The sequence below is a fragment of the Suncus etruscus genome, chromosome 18 (assembly GCF_024139225.1).
Source record: "Suncus etruscus isolate mSunEtr1 chromosome 18, mSunEtr1.pri.cur, whole genome shotgun sequence".
NCBI classification, from domain to species: domain Eukaryota; kingdom Metazoa; phylum Chordata; class Mammalia; order Eulipotyphla; family Soricidae; genus Suncus; species Suncus etruscus.
In genome coordinates, this window is record NC_064865.1 from 34,062,076 (window position 1) to 34,080,309 (window position 18,234).

General features: G+C 46.5%; 1 protein-coding gene and 1 non-coding gene across 2 annotated transcripts; both read left to right on the forward strand.

Annotated features, from left to right (window-relative positions):
• Positions 1-1,271: 1,271 nt before the first annotated feature.
• LOC125996661 (U6 spliceosomal RNA) lies at positions 1,272-1,378 on the forward strand. Its single transcript, XR_007491343.1, has one exon. It is a non-coding gene; the product is annotated as a U6 spliceosomal RNA (small nuclear RNA).
• An 8,086-nt stretch (positions 1,379-9,464) lies between these two features.
• Positions 9,465-17,958, forward strand: MUC22 (mucin 22). Its single transcript, XM_049764773.1, has 2 exons — positions 9,465-17,837; positions 17,923-17,958. The coding sequence occupies exons 1-2, from the start codon at positions 9,465-9,467 to the stop codon at positions 17,956-17,958; spliced, it is 8,409 nt and encodes a 2,802-aa protein (XP_049620730.1).
• Positions 17,959-18,234: the final 276 nt, after the last annotated feature.

Consider the following 18,234-nt stretch of genomic DNA (forward strand, 5'->3'; position numbering starts at 1 on the left):
TACACTATTCAGGTAGGTCCCTTCTTCCTTCCTGATGTGTGCTTGCAAAGCTATAAATTTTTCTCTCAGTACTGATTTTGCTGTGTCCCATAGGTTCTAATAGTTCGCATCTTTATTATCATTTGTTTTCAGGAAAGTTTTTATTTCCTCTTTAATTTCATCTCAGATCCACTCAGATTCAGTATGAGGCTGTTTAACTTCCAGGTGTTGAAGTTTTTCTTCTGTGTCCCTTTGGAATTCACATATAATTTTAGAGCCTTGTGGTCAGCGAAGGTTGCCTACAAAATTTCTATCCTCTTGATATTATAGAGGTATGTTTTATGTGCCAGCATGTAGTTAATCCTGGAGAATGTCCCATGTACATTGGAGAAGAATGTGTATGCAGGTTTGAGAGGGTGGAGTGTCCTATATATATCTACCAGGCCTCTTTCTTCCATTTCTCTTTTCAGGTCTAGTATATTCTTGTTGGGTTTCAGTCTGGTTGATCTATCAAGTGTTGACAAAGCCATGTTGAGGTCTCCCACAATTATTGTGTTGTTATTGATATTCTGTTTCAGATTTGTCAACAATTGTATTAAATATTTTGCAGGACTAACATCTTATTCTGTCTAGGAATATCTCAGCAACAGTGATGAGATGGAGCCACATGTTTTCCTTAATTGCTTTTTCTTTCTTTTGCTTTTGGGCCACACCTGGCAGGACACTCAGGGGTTTTACTTCTGGCTCTGTGATCATTGGCACTGCAAGTAATTTCTGGCCACACCACAGCCAGCTGTGTGTTTGATGACAATGAAATGGTGAAATACCCAATCATCACAACTAGAAAGATATGTCCAAGTCAGAAATTACTCTTAAGCTTGGGACCATATGAAATATTGGAGCTTGAACCTGGGTTGGCCACATGCAAGACAAAAGCCCTACCTGATATGTTATCACTCCAGCTCTACACAAAATCCTTTACACAAAATCATGGATACTCTTATTTCTGAATTCCCTCTATCTCTAGATTAACCCAAAAATCTATCCAGTTTAATCACTGAGCTCAAAATATACATCAAGACCCCAAAGTACTTGAGACTGTGATTGTGTTCATGTATGTTCTCATTGGGGGGTGAGAATACTGAAAGTACTGACAGTGTTCAAACGTATTTCTAGTTGTGTTCATTAGGCATTTTGCCATTTAGTTGTCATAACATACACATACACAGCTGGCTGTGGTGTGGTGGGGCCAAAAATTACTTGCAATGCTAATGATAACAGAGAGCAGGTCTGTGCTTGCTTCGGCAGCACATATACTAAAATTGGAAGGATACAGAGAAGATTAGCATGGCTCCTGTGCAAGGATGACACGCAAATTCGTGAAGAGTTCCATATTTTTAGAAAGAGAGAAGAAAAACAAAGAGAGAAAAAGAAAAAGAAAAAAAAAAAACAGAGCAGAACTGCCAGGATCAGTTTTCAGACTATCACCTGCATATCAGGTGCTTTAGCCACTGAGTCATCTCCTGTTCTATTATATTATTTAATATAAAACAAAAATAAATATAAAATAAAGGAAATAGTATTAGGAAAGACCATATATCAGAATTTTAAAATGATCAATCCCAAACAATATTTATTATAAAGTTTAATAATAAAATTTAATAATAAACAATAAATTTAATAATAAAATAAAATAATAAAATTAAGACTATTAAGAACCTAATCCAAAAATGTAAATCACAAAATTACACTTACAAAAAAAGAGCAAAAATATGAAGACATATGTCTATGAAATGCAAGACAGCATTCAGCATTCTGGTTTGCCTCAATTCACAATAAAAGAGAATATAATTCCAACTGATGAAACATAAAGTTATCAAAGGAAGAGGCAGCAGTAATACATGAAAGTGAGAATCTGTATTTTATTTTTGAAGTTGTGTAAAATAATATAAAAGTCATTATGTATAAAGTAATGTAAGATGATAATGATAAGAAGAAAACTCCAAAATGATGGAGGGTAAAATTAGTTGCTTGCTTATGTGCTTAATGAAAAATATTTTGTGAAATTTAAACAATAAATACATTTGCGCTCATCATAGAGGGAGCTGAGACCTACACAAACAATATAAGTAAGTTAATATAAGTAAGTCTTATATAAATATAAGACACACCAGTCGTATTAATATCTAAAAGCATCAAAAAGTCTGAATTCAGCATTTATACAACTAGACTCTGAGTCCAAAAGAACCATATTATCATATTAGATGATTAAAACAATTTATACTCACTGCATGGAATCAACTGAGGTGTCTACATCACTCTTGAAGACAACCAAATATACAAAAATAGCATCTGTGATGAATACCAAATTTATCACAGACCCTGAAAAATGACCAATGGGATTATTATTACTTCCAATGCAAATAATAATAATAATAATAACCTAACAATTTCAAATCTTCTACTGTCCACAAATATTCCAGGGTCCAATGAGACCAAAACACAAAGTCTGCCAGAACATCAATGCCAAATACAATGTTTGACACTACTTTAGATATCATGAAAATATAGCAATAGAGGGCACAACAGGATCAATCACAAACAGAGCACAGCTGCATCTGTAAAACCAAGAGATAGTATAATGTCCTCATCTGCTCGAAGTCCATATGCCTGGCTGATCATAGGCTCTAGCACACCCACTATTATAGCCCTGTCTTTCAGACAACTGTGACTCCCAAAACAGCATCAAGAATCTTCACCAACTTGGAGAACAACCATCCCTCAGAATCCACAATGTTCTCCACTAAAACTGTGGAGACCACTCTGTTCTCTGCCACAACCTCGGAAACAACACATATGACCATCAAGACTAGTGGGCCACGTTCAGACTCTGTGGCAAGTGGGAAAACAACAGCAATAGAGAGCACCACACTGTCAGAGGTCCTAAGTGGGAGTGCCTTTGTACCAACCATTTTATACTCCACAGGGTATGGGATGACATCAGACATAACTGCAACATCTGGCACCACTAATGTGCCTCCTACCACACTTTCATCCACAGCTCCAGGTCCAACAATGTCTTTGGATACTGTCAGCTCCACCTCAACTCCAGAGACCACACTGACCCCAGAAACACTGATGTCCACCACCATGTCTACTTGCTATAAACCCTTTTCCCCTGATGACCACAAGCTCTTGCACATCCTCTATTGCCAGCCCCATCTCTCAGACCATAGTGACTTCTAAAACAGCATCAGATACCTGTATGACTTTCACCACCATCACCACCACCACCACCTTGGAGAACAACAGCAGCACCTGTGGTCACTCAGAAGCCACAAAGTTCTCCATTGAAACCTTGGGGTCTTCTCTGGTCTCTTCCACAGTCTCAGAAAAAATTCCTATGAACACCAAGACTAGAGAATCACTCTCAGACTTTGTATTGGTTGGAAAAACAACAGGAATTGAGAGCACCACCCTGTTAGAGACCATCTTAGCTGGCAATATTAACATGCCCATCATAGAACAGTTCATGATTTCTGGAATGATGTCTACCATGACTGCAACATCTGACACTACTAAACTGCCTCCTACCACACATATGTCCATGGGTCTGGACCAAGGAACATCTGTGGACACAGTGAATTCTACATCAACACCAGCGAACACACCTCCCAGAGCAAGGCCAGTGTCCTCAACTATATTTATAGCCAGTATGGTCTCTTGCCTGCTCCAATTCTTTCTCCTGTGATGACCACAATTGTACCATTCCCTTTAAAACAAGTCCCATATCTCAGACCACCATGACTTACAAAACTGCCTTAGAGCCAGCATGACTGCCACTAACACCAGCACCTCTACTACCTTGGAGAACACAAGTGGCATGAACCATCCCTAAGAAGACAAAAAGTTCTCCACTGAAACCTCGAGGCCCACTCTGTTCTCTTCCACAACCTTAAACACAATTCCTATGATCACCAAGACAACCAAGCCACTTTCAGACTCTGTGTCACCTAGAAAAACAACAGCAATAGAGAGCAGCACACTGTTGAAGTCCATCTTAGCTAGCAATATAACTGTGCCCAAGATGAATCACTCCACAGGATCTGGAATGAGGTCATTTGTGACTGTAATACCTGGTACCACTAAGGTGCCCCTTACCACACTTTTGTCCATGGCTCCAAGCCCAACAAGATCTGTAGACACTGTAAGCTCCACCTCAACCTCAGAGACCACACTGACCCCAGCAATACTAATGTCCAACCACCACATCCATGGCTGGTATGGCTTCCTCACCTGTTCTAAGCCCTTCTCCCGTGCTGACTACAAGCTCTAGCACATTCTCTATTAACAGCTCTGTCTCTCAGACTACCACAACTTCCCAAACAGCATTAGGTACTAGCATGACTTCCCCAACTACCACCATCATCTCAGTGAACACCAGTGACATTTTTCCTCAGAAGCCACAAAGTTCTCCACTGACACCTCTTAGCCCACTATGTTCTCTTCTACAACCTTGGAACCCACTCCTCTGACCACCAACACTACTGGTCCACTGTTAGACTCTGTGTCAAGTGGAAAAACAACAGCAATTGAGAGCACCATACTGTTGGAGGCCACCCTAGCTAGCTAGTGTGGAAAATGAGACATAAGTGAGAAGTGTGGTGATAAAAGGGCCTTCAGCACACCGTTGAAAATAGAAGTATTAGAAGATTTGGAGCTGTGTCCAGGAGAAAGTTGGAGTCCACATTTCATACCTTGAGAATAGAAGCTTTTCAAAACCCAATGTAAAGGAAATGATGATACAGAGGCATCAGACATTTCTCTACATGACAACACCTGGAGGTACAAACAAATATGATCAGAAATCAAGTGTAGTATCTGTTACTATACAGAGTTTTCTCAGTAAATGTTGACCTTAGGTAAAAGAGACAAAACTTTTCTCCTAGAAATAATTAGGTGAGAGTTCTATCCTCCAGTGTGTGGAAAATTGAGTAAGAGAGGACTAATGGGAGGAATGTGAAAATATATAATTGCAGGGAGATTGACACTGGTGGTGGGATTGGTCCTAAAACATTATATGTCTAAAATGCAACTATGAATAACCTTGTAAATCATAATGGTTTAAACAAAACTTATATAGAAATAGAGGATGGAATAATCTACTCATGAGGACCAAAGAAAGTGATGCTGTGACAAAGATGTTCAGAACCACATAGAGCAAGTGATTGTTACTCTCTTATAAACATGGAGAAATGAGCTGAACTAATTTGTGGCCAGGGCTGGTGCTGGAGGACCTCATGAGAATTAAAAACAAAAACAAACAACAACAAAAAAAACAATTGTCACTCAAATGACAACTGCTATTTAAATGTGATACTTTTGCTGTTGCACCCACAGTGATTTCCAGGGAAAAAGCATTCACTTGTGCCATCTCCCCCAAACTTATGTGTAGGTGACTCTCCATAGAGTGAAACGTCATGCCCAGAGATCTCAAGTCACTAGAAGCAGGGGTTGGGGCCCTGTGGTGAGCTCCTTTCATGTTTCTCCACTGTTTGGATGTGGAAAGTCACTGTTGGAGGCAGTGCCATGTGCTAGAGATCTATTAAATTCAAGAGCCTGGGAACAGCCCAGCTATAATTTAAAGAGTCAATGGGTGGGTTCTGTAGGGAATGGAATCTGAAGATGAGGGGAAGACAAAACCATGTAGCCACAGCCAAAGTGACTGCAGATGTAAAGACCAAAGAGCCCTAGTGGGATGACCAGATACATTTGCCCAACTTCTTGTTTTGGATGGACAGCTTCTGGAATGGGTATTTCCCCCAAAGCTTTGGGATTAAAACTTATGTGCGGGGCCGAGCGGTGGCACTAGAGGTAAGGTGCCTGCCTTGCCTGCGCTAGCCTTAGACAGATCTACCGCAGTTCGATTCCCCAGAGTCCCATATGGTCCCCCAAGCCAGGAGCAACTTCTGAGGGCATAGCCAGGAGTAACCCCTGAGCGTCACCGGGTGTGGCTCAAAAACAAAACAAAACAAAACAAAAAAACTTATGCGCAAATGATCCCACCTGGAGAAAAGACTTGCCTTAGGGTTCCCTATATTGCCACATGAAAGATAAGCCAAGAAGAACCTTCAATTAGTAAACTCTTAGAATTTCCTTAGTTCAGTCTGAAGTGTGGCAAGTTTGTCACAGGCTCTAGAGACTGGATAGGAGGAAAAGGCTGACGTGGAAAGCTACAAAAACCTGAGGAGATCCACCCAATAGTGGATCTAAACAATGATTAAATTATCTCATCTAAATAAATCATATGACTCTTAAACTAGTGCCAGAAATTACACATCCCTTGGGCAATGCTCAAAGTCAAAAGCTCACAGGCAGGACTTTGAACAGAGAGGGAGTAAGGGCAGGACATGCTTATGGCAATCTGTATTTCTTTTTGAATCTTGGGAACAGTATCTGCTTCACACTCTTGCTGTTGCTCTGCCTGTACTTCTGTCTAATCAGGGGAAGAAGTGCCCTAGTATCAATTCAGAACACAGGTCTAGAGCCCCCAAAATAATGATAGGTGATGAAAGGTAACCATTTCCTGCTAGAGAAGTACCACCAGTTCACAGGATATCAGTCATCTGCAGAAATCCTCCATGTTCTAATACAGCTCCAGGAACTTGTTGCAGTGGTTGTTCTTTTTTAGGATCTATTGTCCAGGTCAACTATAAGCAGAAATTGAGGATGAACACAACACAGGCATGAGCTGAGAGAGCATCGGGGTCATTTTGGAGTTCTCTTAGTACTCTGGAAGCCAGAAATGGTTCCATCAAATGAAGCATCATGCCTTGGCTTCTTTTATTGGGTTGAACTGGATCTAGGAAATTCGTTCCATCCATGGTGGTCCATAGATTTGGTCATCAAAGAGCTGGAATAGCAAATTCCATGCTTAATAAGTGGACTAAGTCTGGAGATCTGGGTGAAAGGGCAGAGTACTCATGTTTTGGAGGGTTAACTGTATTTGACCAGAAGTCCCAAAGTGTCACCCTGACTCTTTACTTAGAGAGGTTCTGAATATTTTAGATTATGAGTAGGTCTGGCTACTGCAAAAATCTTGGTTACAGAAATGTAATTCTCATGGCAACTTTACTTTTGGACACTGATCCCATGACATATTTTCTGCAAAAGGGAAAGGTCTACATTAAACTGGAAATAAATATTTCTTGGTTATCAGTTTAAGGAGATATATTGTAAAAAGAGAACAACAATATAGCCAAGGGAAAAAATGGCCCTTATCCTGACTGCATATGAGCAAAATATTACCCTTTAAATAGTTTGGGAATAAGCACATGAAAATGGAGAATGGATAATAATGTTGTGTCTTTGGAGTAAGCTGGAAGAAATAATTATGTTTTGGAGTGTCTTTTTGTAAAAGGACACTTTCAGACTTTGTGTAATTAAGTAAAATATCAGCAAGATCAGGGGTGGTGAACATGCAACTCTTGAGCCGCATGCAGCTCCCGGACAAAATGAATGCGGCTCTTTGCCTCTTATCATTATCTTATATACTGTGGCTCTTTGCCAAGTTTGGATTTTGTTATGCTGTTTCTGAGGAGGGACCTCTGAGGAGAGATCTCCGAGTGTGTAGTCCCTCCCCCAGGCTGCGTCATCCCATCTCCCATCCCTCGGAAACAACTGCACAGGCCAGTGAGCAGGGGACCCATGTGTGTCACATGTTGTGTCACATCTTGCCTTTAGTTCTTAGTGTGGAGAACGCAGCACACCCTCACCATCATTACAGGATTTTTACCCTCACTCAAAATGGCAAAATGCAATATGTGTTCAATATATTTTTGTTAAAATTATTATATGCTTTTGTGTGAGTGTTTGTCTGTTTTGGAACGTCACTGAGTGTTGTGGCTCTCTGATTCTCACAGTTTAATATTTTGGTTCTTCATGTCATGGGGATTATTGGACTTGTTCTTATGTCCCCCATATGCACCAATAATGCCACGTGGCATTGCTCCTTTTTTGCATAGGCACATTAAAATGAGAAAATACTATACATACAAAAAAGATCCTATCTAATAGAGATTGGAATACACAAATTTTGTAGTGCAAAGGGACATTACACCCTGAACATTGACATAATGACCTGGCACAGGCCTCAGAAGACAGGGCATTTTCCATTCACCCCTGAACCAGGGAAGCCATCCAGGAAACATGCAGATCTGTCTATATCATTACCTGGAAGCAATCCTCTACCACGGAAAACCCTACCACTGCTCATACATCGACCTGCTCAACAGAGACTTCCTTTAACACTGAAAAGACTCAACAACAACGACCTGCTTACAGGACAGGGCTTCCTGCTTTGCCCTTTAATGGTGAGGTGAAGCGAGAGGACGCTCCACATCCTGACTTCAATGTAGGATATGCAGATTCCAGGATCTTTAATACAGAAACATGATACCAACAACAGAGACTGTGAAAAGTGTGTTGGCACTACGGACAATGTCTTGAATTGGACGATCTAACTTGCCTGGAGCCTAGAGTTGGTCTTATGCCAAGAAACTTCAGGGGTAGGGTCTCTTTGTATTTAGGCCAAGGTTATTCCTTTCCATGCCTCTCATATTTTGGTGGGCCTATGCAAACAACAATTGCCACTCTAACACCATTTTTTTACTGTGCTCCTTTGACTCTAATCCTTAAAAAAAACCCAATTAAAATTTGAGGTTAACTTAAGCTAATATGCATGTACATGGAAATGTAAAAAATACTATGCCTCTAATGTTTATGGAGTTACATAAGTTTTATGGCTTTAGATTGCCTTCTGTGCTGTTAAGAAATATTATAATGTGTTACCATCTGGGGACTTGAGGGACAAAGTAATTGTACATGGATTCTGTTTTATTTATCTTAATGTTCTTTGGCTGAAAGTTCAAAGTTAAAATATCAGCAAGGGGACTCCTTCTGAGAATTATGTTATGGGTGATTGTCCTTCCACTGTAACTTTACCTTGTCCTCTTTCTTTGCATCTTTATTCTTAAAATTAAAAATAAAAAATTAAAAAAAAAGAAAAAAAGAAAATTTTGTTTCTTTGTGTAGAACTTGTTTGCCACCTCTGAGCAAGATAGAGCAGCACAATGTTGGAACACATTAGATAGCAGTATATCTGTATCAACTAGAATCATTCCACCGTGCCGGGAATGAGTTCATTATTGACATATATGAAAAAAACTAATCTGCATCCTAATACACATTCATCCACAGCTCCTTGCCAAATAACATCATTGGATACGACGAGATTAAACACAACACCAAAAACCACATTGACACTGGGAAAGTTAATGTCCTACAACACCACGGTGATGGCCAGAAAAACAACCAGAATTCCGACAAAACCTTCTCCTCTGATGATCACAAACTCTAGCACACCCACCATTAACAGCCCTGTCTCTCAGACCAGCAAAACATCCAAAACAGCATCAGGAACCAGCATGACAGGCCCCAGCACCACCACCAGCACCACCACCATTACATTGGGGAACACCAGCGACACAAGCATTCCCTTAGAAGACACCAAACTCTCCACTGCCACCTCTCGGCCTACAATGCTTTCTTTTACAAACTCAGAAACCACTCCTCTGAACACCAAGACGACTAGTCCACTGTTGCACTCAGTGCCAAGTGGAACACCAACAGGAAATGAGAGCACCACACTGTCGCAGCACACCTCAACTGGCAGTGTTACGGTGGCCACCACAGAGCACTCCACGGAGTCTGGACTGACATCCCCTGTGACTGCACAATCAAGCTCTTCTGCATTGCCTCCAACCACATCTTCATCCACGTCTCCTGCTCCAACATCATCTTTGAACACCACACACACCACTTCAACTCAAGAGACCACATTGACCACAGAAATGCTGATGTCCACTACTTTGTCAGCGGCTGGGACGACCTCCAAACGGGCTCCCACCCCTTCTCCCCTGCCTCCGAAGATGCCAAGCTCTAGCACACCCTCCATTAGCAGCCCCGCCTGGCAGACTAGCGCGACATTCCAAACAGAATCAGGCACCAGCATGACAACCCCAAACACCACCACCACCACCACCAGCACCGTCACCTCAGAAAACACCAGCGGCACAACCAGTCCCTCAAAAGCTTCCAAGATATCCACTGCTGACTCTAAGCCCACGACCCTACTTGCAACCTCGGAAACCACTCCTCTGACCACCAGACCGACTGACCCAATATCAGAATCTGTTACAAGTGGAAAGAGCACAGCAAATGAGAGCAGTCCCTCAACCAGTCCCTCAGAAGCTTCCAAGATATCCACTGCCACCTCTAAGCCCATGACACTACTTGCTACAAGCTCAAAACCTACTCCTCTGACCACCAGAATGACTAACCCACTGTCAGAATCTGTTACAAGTGGAAAACACACAGCAAATGAGAGCACCACACTGTCGCAGTCCACTCCAGCTCTCACTGTTACAATGGCCACCACAGAGCACTCCACGGGGTCTGGACTTACGTCCCCTGTGACTGCACAATCAAGCTCTTCTGCACTGCCTCCAACCACATTTTCATCCACGTCTCCTGCTCCAACACCATCTTTGGACACTACACACACCACTTTAACTCAAGAGACCACGTTGACCACAGCAATGCTGATGTCCACTACTTTGTCAGCGGCTGGTACGACCTCCAAACGGGCTCCCACCCCTTCTCCCCTGCCTCCGACGATTGCAAGCTCAAGCACACCCTCCATTAGCAGCCCCGCCTGGCAGACTAGCGCAACATTCGAAACAGAATCAGGCACCAGCATGACAACCCCAACCACCACCAGCAGCAGCAGCAGCACCGTCACCTCGGAAAATACCGGCGGCACAACCAGTCCCTCAGAAGCTTCCAAGATATCCACTGCCGACTCTAAGCCAACGACCCTACTTGCAACCTCGGAAACCACTCCTCTGACCACCAGACCGACTGACCCACTGTCAGAATCTGTTACAAATGGAAAAACCACAGCAAATGAGAGCAGTCCCTCAACCAGTCCCTCAGAAGCTTCCAAGATATCCACTGCCACCTCTAAGCCCATGACCCTACTTGCTACAAGTTCAAAACCCACTCCTCTGACCACCAGAATGACTGACCCACTATCAAAATCTGTTACAAGTGGAAAACAAAGAGCAAATGAGAGCACCACACTGTCGCAGTCCACTCCAGCTGTCAGTGTTACAATGGCTACCACCGAGCACTCCACGGGGTCTGGACTGACGTCCCCTGTGACTGCACAATCAAGCTCTTCTGCATTGCCTCCAACGACATCTTCATCCACGTCTCCTGCTCCAACATCATCTTCGGATACTACACACACCACTTCAACTCAAGAGACCACGTTGACCACAGCAACGCTGATGTCCACTACTTTGTCAGCGGCTGGTACGACCTCCAAACGGGCTCCCACCCCTTCTCCCCTGCCTCCGACGATTGCAAGCTCAAGCACACCCTCCATTAGCAGCCCTGCCTGGCAGACTAGCGCAACATTCCAAACAGAATCAGGCACCAGCATGACAACCCCAACCACAAGCAGCAGCAGCAGCAGCAGCAGCACGGTCACCTCAGAAAACACCGGCGGCACAACCAGTCCCTCAGAAGCTTCCAAGATATCCACTGCCGACTCTAAGCCCACGCCCCTACTTGCAACCTTGGAAAACACTCCTCTGACCACCAGAATGACTGACCCACTGTCAGAATCTGTTACAAGTGGAAAAAGCACAGCAAATGAGAGCAGTCCCTCAACCAGTCCCTCAGAAGCTTCCAAGATATCCACTGCCGACTCTAAGCCCACGACCCTACTTGCTACAACCTCGAAACCCACTCCTCTGACCACCAGAACGACTGACCCACTGTCAGAATCTGTTACAAGTGGAAAAACCACAGCAAATGAGAGCACCACACTGTCACAGTCCACTCCAGCTCTCACTGTTACAATGGCCATAATAGAGCACTCCACTGGGTCTGGACCGACATCCGCTGTGACTGCACATTCGAGCTCTTCTGCATTGCCTCAAACCACATCTTCGTCTACATCTCCTGCTCCAACACCATCTTTGGACACCACACATGCCACTTCAACTCAAGAGACCACGGTGACCGCAACAACGCTGATGTCCACCACTCCGTCCATGACCGGTACAGCCTCCAAACCTGCTCCCAGCCCTTCTCCCTTGCCGAAAACGATGGCAAGCTCTAGCAAACCCTCCATTATCAGCACTGCCTCGCACACCACTGCAAAATCCCAAATGGAATCAGACACCAGCATGACAAGCCCCACCACCACCATCACCAACTCCACCACCACCTTCACCTTGGGGAATACTGGTGGCACAAGCAGTCCCTCAGAAGCCACCAGGCTTTCTACTGCCTCCTCTGGGCCCACGACGCTCTCTTCAACAACCTCGGAAACCACTCCTCTGACCACCAGAACGACTGACACACTGTCAGACTCTGTTACAAGTGGAAAAACGGCAGCAAATGAGAGCACCACACTGTCGCACTCCACTCCAGCTGTCAGTGTTACAATGGCCACCACAGAGCACTCCATGGGGTCTGGACCGAAGTCCGATGTGACTGCACAATCAAGCTCTTCTGCATTGCCTCCAACGACATCTTCATCCACGTCTCCTGCTCCAACATCATCTTCGAACACCACACACACCATTTCAACTCAAGAGACCACATTGACCACAGCAACGCTGATGTCCACTACTTTGTCAGTGGCTGGTACGACCTCCAACCGGGCTCCCACCCCTTCTCCCCTGGCTCCGACGATGGCAAGCTCAAGCACACCCTCTATTAGCAGCCACGCCTGGCTTACTAGCGCGACATTCCAAACAGAATCAGGCACCAGCATGACAACCCCAACCACCACCAGCAGCAGCAGCAGCACCGTCACCTCGGAAAATACCGGCGGCACAACCAGTCCCTCAGAAGCTTCCAAGATATCCACTGCCGACTCTAAGCCCACGACCCTACTTGCAACCTCGGAAACCACTCCTCTGACCACCAGACCGACTGACCCACTGTCAGAATCTGTTACAAATGGAAAAACCACAGCAAATGAGAGCAGTCCCTCAACCAGTCCCTCAGAAGCTTCCAAGATATCCACTGCCACCTCTAAGCCCATGACCCTACTTGCTACAAGTTCAAAACCCACTCCTCTGACCACCAGAATGACTGACCCACTATCAAAATCTGTTACAAGTGGAAAACAAAGAGCAAATGAGAGCACCACACTGTCGCAGTCCACTCCAGCTGTCAGTGTTACAATGGCTACCACCGAGCACTCCACGGGGTCTGGACTGACGTCCCCTGTGACTGCACAATCAAGCTCTTCTGCATTGCCTCCAACGACATCTTCATCCACGTCTCTTGCTCCAACATCATCTTCGGATACTACACACACCACTTCAACTCAAGAGACCACGTTGACCACAGCAACGCTGATGTCCACTACTTTGTCAGCGGCTGGTACGACCTCCAAACGGGCTCCCACCCCTTCTCCCCTGCCTCCGACGATTGCAAGCTCAAGCACACCCTCCATTAGCAGCCCTGCCTGGCAGACTAGCGCAACATTCCAAACAGAATCAGGCACCAGCATGACAACCCCAACCACAAGCAGCAGCAGCAGCAGCAGCAGCACGGTCACCTCAGAAAACACCGGCGGCACAACCAGTCCCTCAGAAGCTTCCAAGATATCCACTGCCGACTCTAAGCCCACGCCCCTACTTGCAACCTTGGAAAACACTCCTCTGACCACCAGAATGACTGACCCACTGTCAGAATCTGTTACAAGTGGAAAAAGCACAGCAAATGAGAGCAGTCCCTCAACCAGTCCCTCAGAAGCTTCCAAGATATCCACTGCCGACTCTAAGCCAAGGACCCTACTTGCTACAACCTCGAAACCCACTCCTCTGACAACCAGAACGACTGACCCACTGTCAGAATCTGTTACAAGTGGAAAAACCACAGCAAATGAGAGCACCACACTGTCACAGTCCACTCCAGCTCTCACTGTTACAATGGCCATAACAGAGCACTCCACGGGGTCTGGACCAACATCCGCTGTGACTGCACAATCGAGCTCTTCTGCATTGCCTCAAACCACATCTTCGTCTACGTCTCCTGCTCCAACACCATCTTCGGACACCACACATGCCACTTCAACTCAAGAGACCACGGTGACCGCAACAACGCTGATGTCCACCATTCCGTCCTGGACCGGTACAGCCTCCAAACCTGCTCCCAGCCCTTCTCCCTTGCCAAAAACGATGGCAAGCTCTAGCAAACCCTCCATAATCAGCACTGCCTCGCACACCACTGCGAAATCCCAAATGGAATCAGATACCAGCATGACAAGCCCCACCACCACCATCACCAACTCCACCACCACCTTCACCTTGGGGAATACTGGTGGCACAAGCAGTCCCTCAGAAGCCACCAGGCTTTCTACTGCCTCCTCTGGGCCCACGATGCTCTCTTCAACAACCTCAGAAACCACTCCTCTGACCACCAGAACGACTGACACACTGTCAGACTCTGTTACAAGTGGAAAAACGGCATCAAATGAGAGCACCATACTGTCGCACTCCACTCCAGCTATCAGTGTTACAATGGCCACCACAGACCACTCCATGGGGTCTGAAATGACGTCCGCTGTGACTGCACAATCAAGCTCTTCTGCATTGCCTCCAACCACATCTTCGTCTACGTCTCCTGTTCCAACATCATCTTCGAACACCACACACACCACTTCAACTCAAGAGACCACATTGACCACAGCAACGCTGATGTCCACTACTTTGTCAGCGGCTGGTACGACCTCCAAACGGGCTCCCACCATTTCTCCCCTGGCTCCGACGATGGCAAGCTCAAGCACACCCTCCATTAGCAGCCCTGCCTGGCAGACTAGCGCGACATTCCAAACAGAATCAGGCACCAGCATGACAACCCCAACCACCACCAGCAGCAGCAGCAGCACCATCACCTCGGAAAATACCGCTGGCACAACCAGTCCCTCAGAAGCTTCCAAGATATCCACTGCCGACTCTAAGCCCACGACCTTACTTGCAACCTCGGAAACCACATCTCTGACCACCAGACCGACTGACCCACTGTCAGAATCTGTTACAAGTGGAAAAACCACAGCAAATGAGAACAGTCCCTCAACCAGTCCCTCAGAAGCTTCCAAGATATCCACTGCCACCTCTAAGCCCATGACACTACTTGCTACAATCTCAAAACCCACTCCTCTGACCACCAGAAAGACTGACCCACTGTCAGAATCTGTTACAAGTGGAAAACCCACAGCAAATGAGAGCACCACACTGTCGCAGTCCACTCCAGCTGTCAGTGTTACAATGGCCACCACAGAGGACTCCACGGGGTCTAGACTAATATCCCCTGTGACTGTACAATCAAGCTCTTCTGCATTGCCTCCAACGACATCTTCATCCACGTCTCCTGCTACAACATCATCTTTGGACACTATACACACCACTTCAACTCAAGAGACCACGTTGACCACAGCAACGCTGATGTCCACTACTTTGTCAGTGGCTGGTACGACCTCCAAACGGGCTCCCACCCCTTCTCCCCTGCCTCCGACGATGGCAAGCTCAAGCACACCCTCCATTAACAGCCCTGCCTGGCAGACTAGCGCGATATTCCAAACAGAATCAGGCACCAGCATGACAACCCCAACCACCAGCAGCATAAGCAGCAGCAGCACCGTCACCTCGGAAAACACCGGCGGCATAACCAGTCCCTCAGAAGCTTCCAAGATATCCACTGCCAACTCTAAGCCCACGACCCTACTTGCAACCTTGGAAAACACTCCTCTGACCACCAGAACGACTGACCCACTGTCAGAGTCTGTTACAAGTGGAAAAACCACTGCAAATGAGAGCAGTCCCTCAACCAGTTCCTCAGAAGCTTCCAAGATATCCACTGCCGACTCTAAGCCAAGGACCCTACTTGCTACAACCTCGAAACCCACTCCTCTGACCACCAGAACGACTGACCCACTCTCAGAATCTGTTACAAGTGGAAAAACCACAGCTAATGAGAGCACCACACTGTCACAGTCCACTCCAGCTCTCACTGTTACAATGGCCATAACAGAGCACTCCACGGGGTCTGAACCGACATCCGCTGTGACTGCACAATCGAGCTCTTCTGCATTGCCTCAAACCACATCTTCGTCTACGTTTCCTGCTCCAACACCATCTTCGGACACCACACATGCCACTTCAACTCAAGAGATCACGGTGACCGCAACAACGCTGATGTCCACCACTTTGTCCACGACTGGTACAGCCTCCAAACCTACTCCCATCTCTTCTCCCTTGCCGAAAACAACGGCAAGCTCTAGCAAACCCTCCATTATCAGCACTGCCTCACACACCACTGCATCATCCCAAACGGAATCAGACACCAGCATGACAAGCCCCACCACCACCAAAAACAACACCACCACCTTCACCTTGGGGAATACTGGCGGCACAAGCAGTCCCTCAGAAGCCACCAGGCTTTCTACTGCCTCCTCTGGGCCCACGACGCTCTCTTCTACAACCTCGGAAACCACTCCTCGGACCACCAGAACGACTGACACACTGTCAGAATCTGTTACAAGTGGAAAAACGGCAGCCAATGAGAGCACCACACTGTCGCACTCCACTCCAGCTGTCAGTGTTACAATGGCCACCACAGAGCACTCCATGGGGTCTGGACCGACGTCCGATGTGACTGCACAATCAAGCTTTTCTGCATTGCCTCCAACCACATCTTTGTCCACGTCTCCTGTTCCAACATCATCTTCGAACACCACACACACCACTTCAACTCAAGAGACCACATTGACCACAGCAACGCTGATGTCCACTACTTTGTCAGCGGCTGGTACGACCTCCAAATGGGCTCCCACCCCTTCTCCCCTGGCTCCGACGATGGCAAGCTCAAGCACACCCTCCATTAGCAGCCCTGCCTGGCAGACTAGCGCGACATTCCAAACAGAATCAGGCACCAGCATGACAACCCCAACCACCACCACCACCACCACCAGCACCGTCACCTCGGAAAATACCGGTGGCACAACCAGTCCCTCAGAAGCTTCCAAGGTATCCACTGCCGACTCTAAGCCCACGATCCTGCTTGCAACCTCGGAAACCACTCCTCTGACCACCAGAACGACTGACCCACTGTCAGAATCTGTTACAGGTGGAAAAACCACAGCAAATGAGAGCACCACACTGTCACAGTCCACTCCAGCTCTCACTGTTACAATGGCCATAACAGAGCACTCCACGGGGTCAGGACCGACATCAGCTGTGACTGCACAATCGAGCTCTTCTGCATTGTCTCAAACCACATCTTCGTCTACGTCTCCTGCTCTAACACCATCTTTGGACACCACACATGCCACTTCATCTCAAGAGACCACGGTGACCGCAACAATGCTGATGTCCACCACTCCATCCATGACCGGTACAGCCTCCAAACCTGCTCCCAGCCCTTCTCCCTTGCCGAAAACGATGGCAAGCTCTAGCAAACCCTCCATTATCAGCACTGCCTCGCACCCCACTGCGACATCCCAAATGGAATCAGACATCAGCATGACAGGCCCCACCACCACCATCACCAACTCCACCACCACCTTCACCTTGGGGAATACTGGTGGCACAAGCAGTCCCTCAGAAGCCACCAGGCTTTCTACTGCCTCCTCTGGGCCTACGACGCTCTCTTCTACAACCTCGGAAACCACTCCTCTTATCACCAGAACAACTGAACCTCTGTCGGAATCTGTATCGAGTGGAAAAACGACAGCAAATGAGAGCACCACACTGTCGCAGTCCACTCCAGCTGTCAGTGTTACAATGGCCACCACAGAGCACTCCACAGGGTCTGGACCGACGTCCACTCTGACTGCACAATCAAGCTCTTCTGCACTGCCTCCAACCACATCTTCGTCCACGTCTCCTGTTCCAACATCATCTTCGGACACCACACAGACCACTTCAACTCAAGAGACTATGTTGACCACAGCAACGCTGATGTCCACCACTTTGTCCACAGCTGGTACGACCTCCAAACTGGCTCCCACCCCTTCTCCCCTGGCTCCGACGATGGCAAGCTCAAGCACACCCTCCATTAGCAGCCCTGCCTGGCAGACTAGCGCGACATTCCAAACAGAATCAGGCA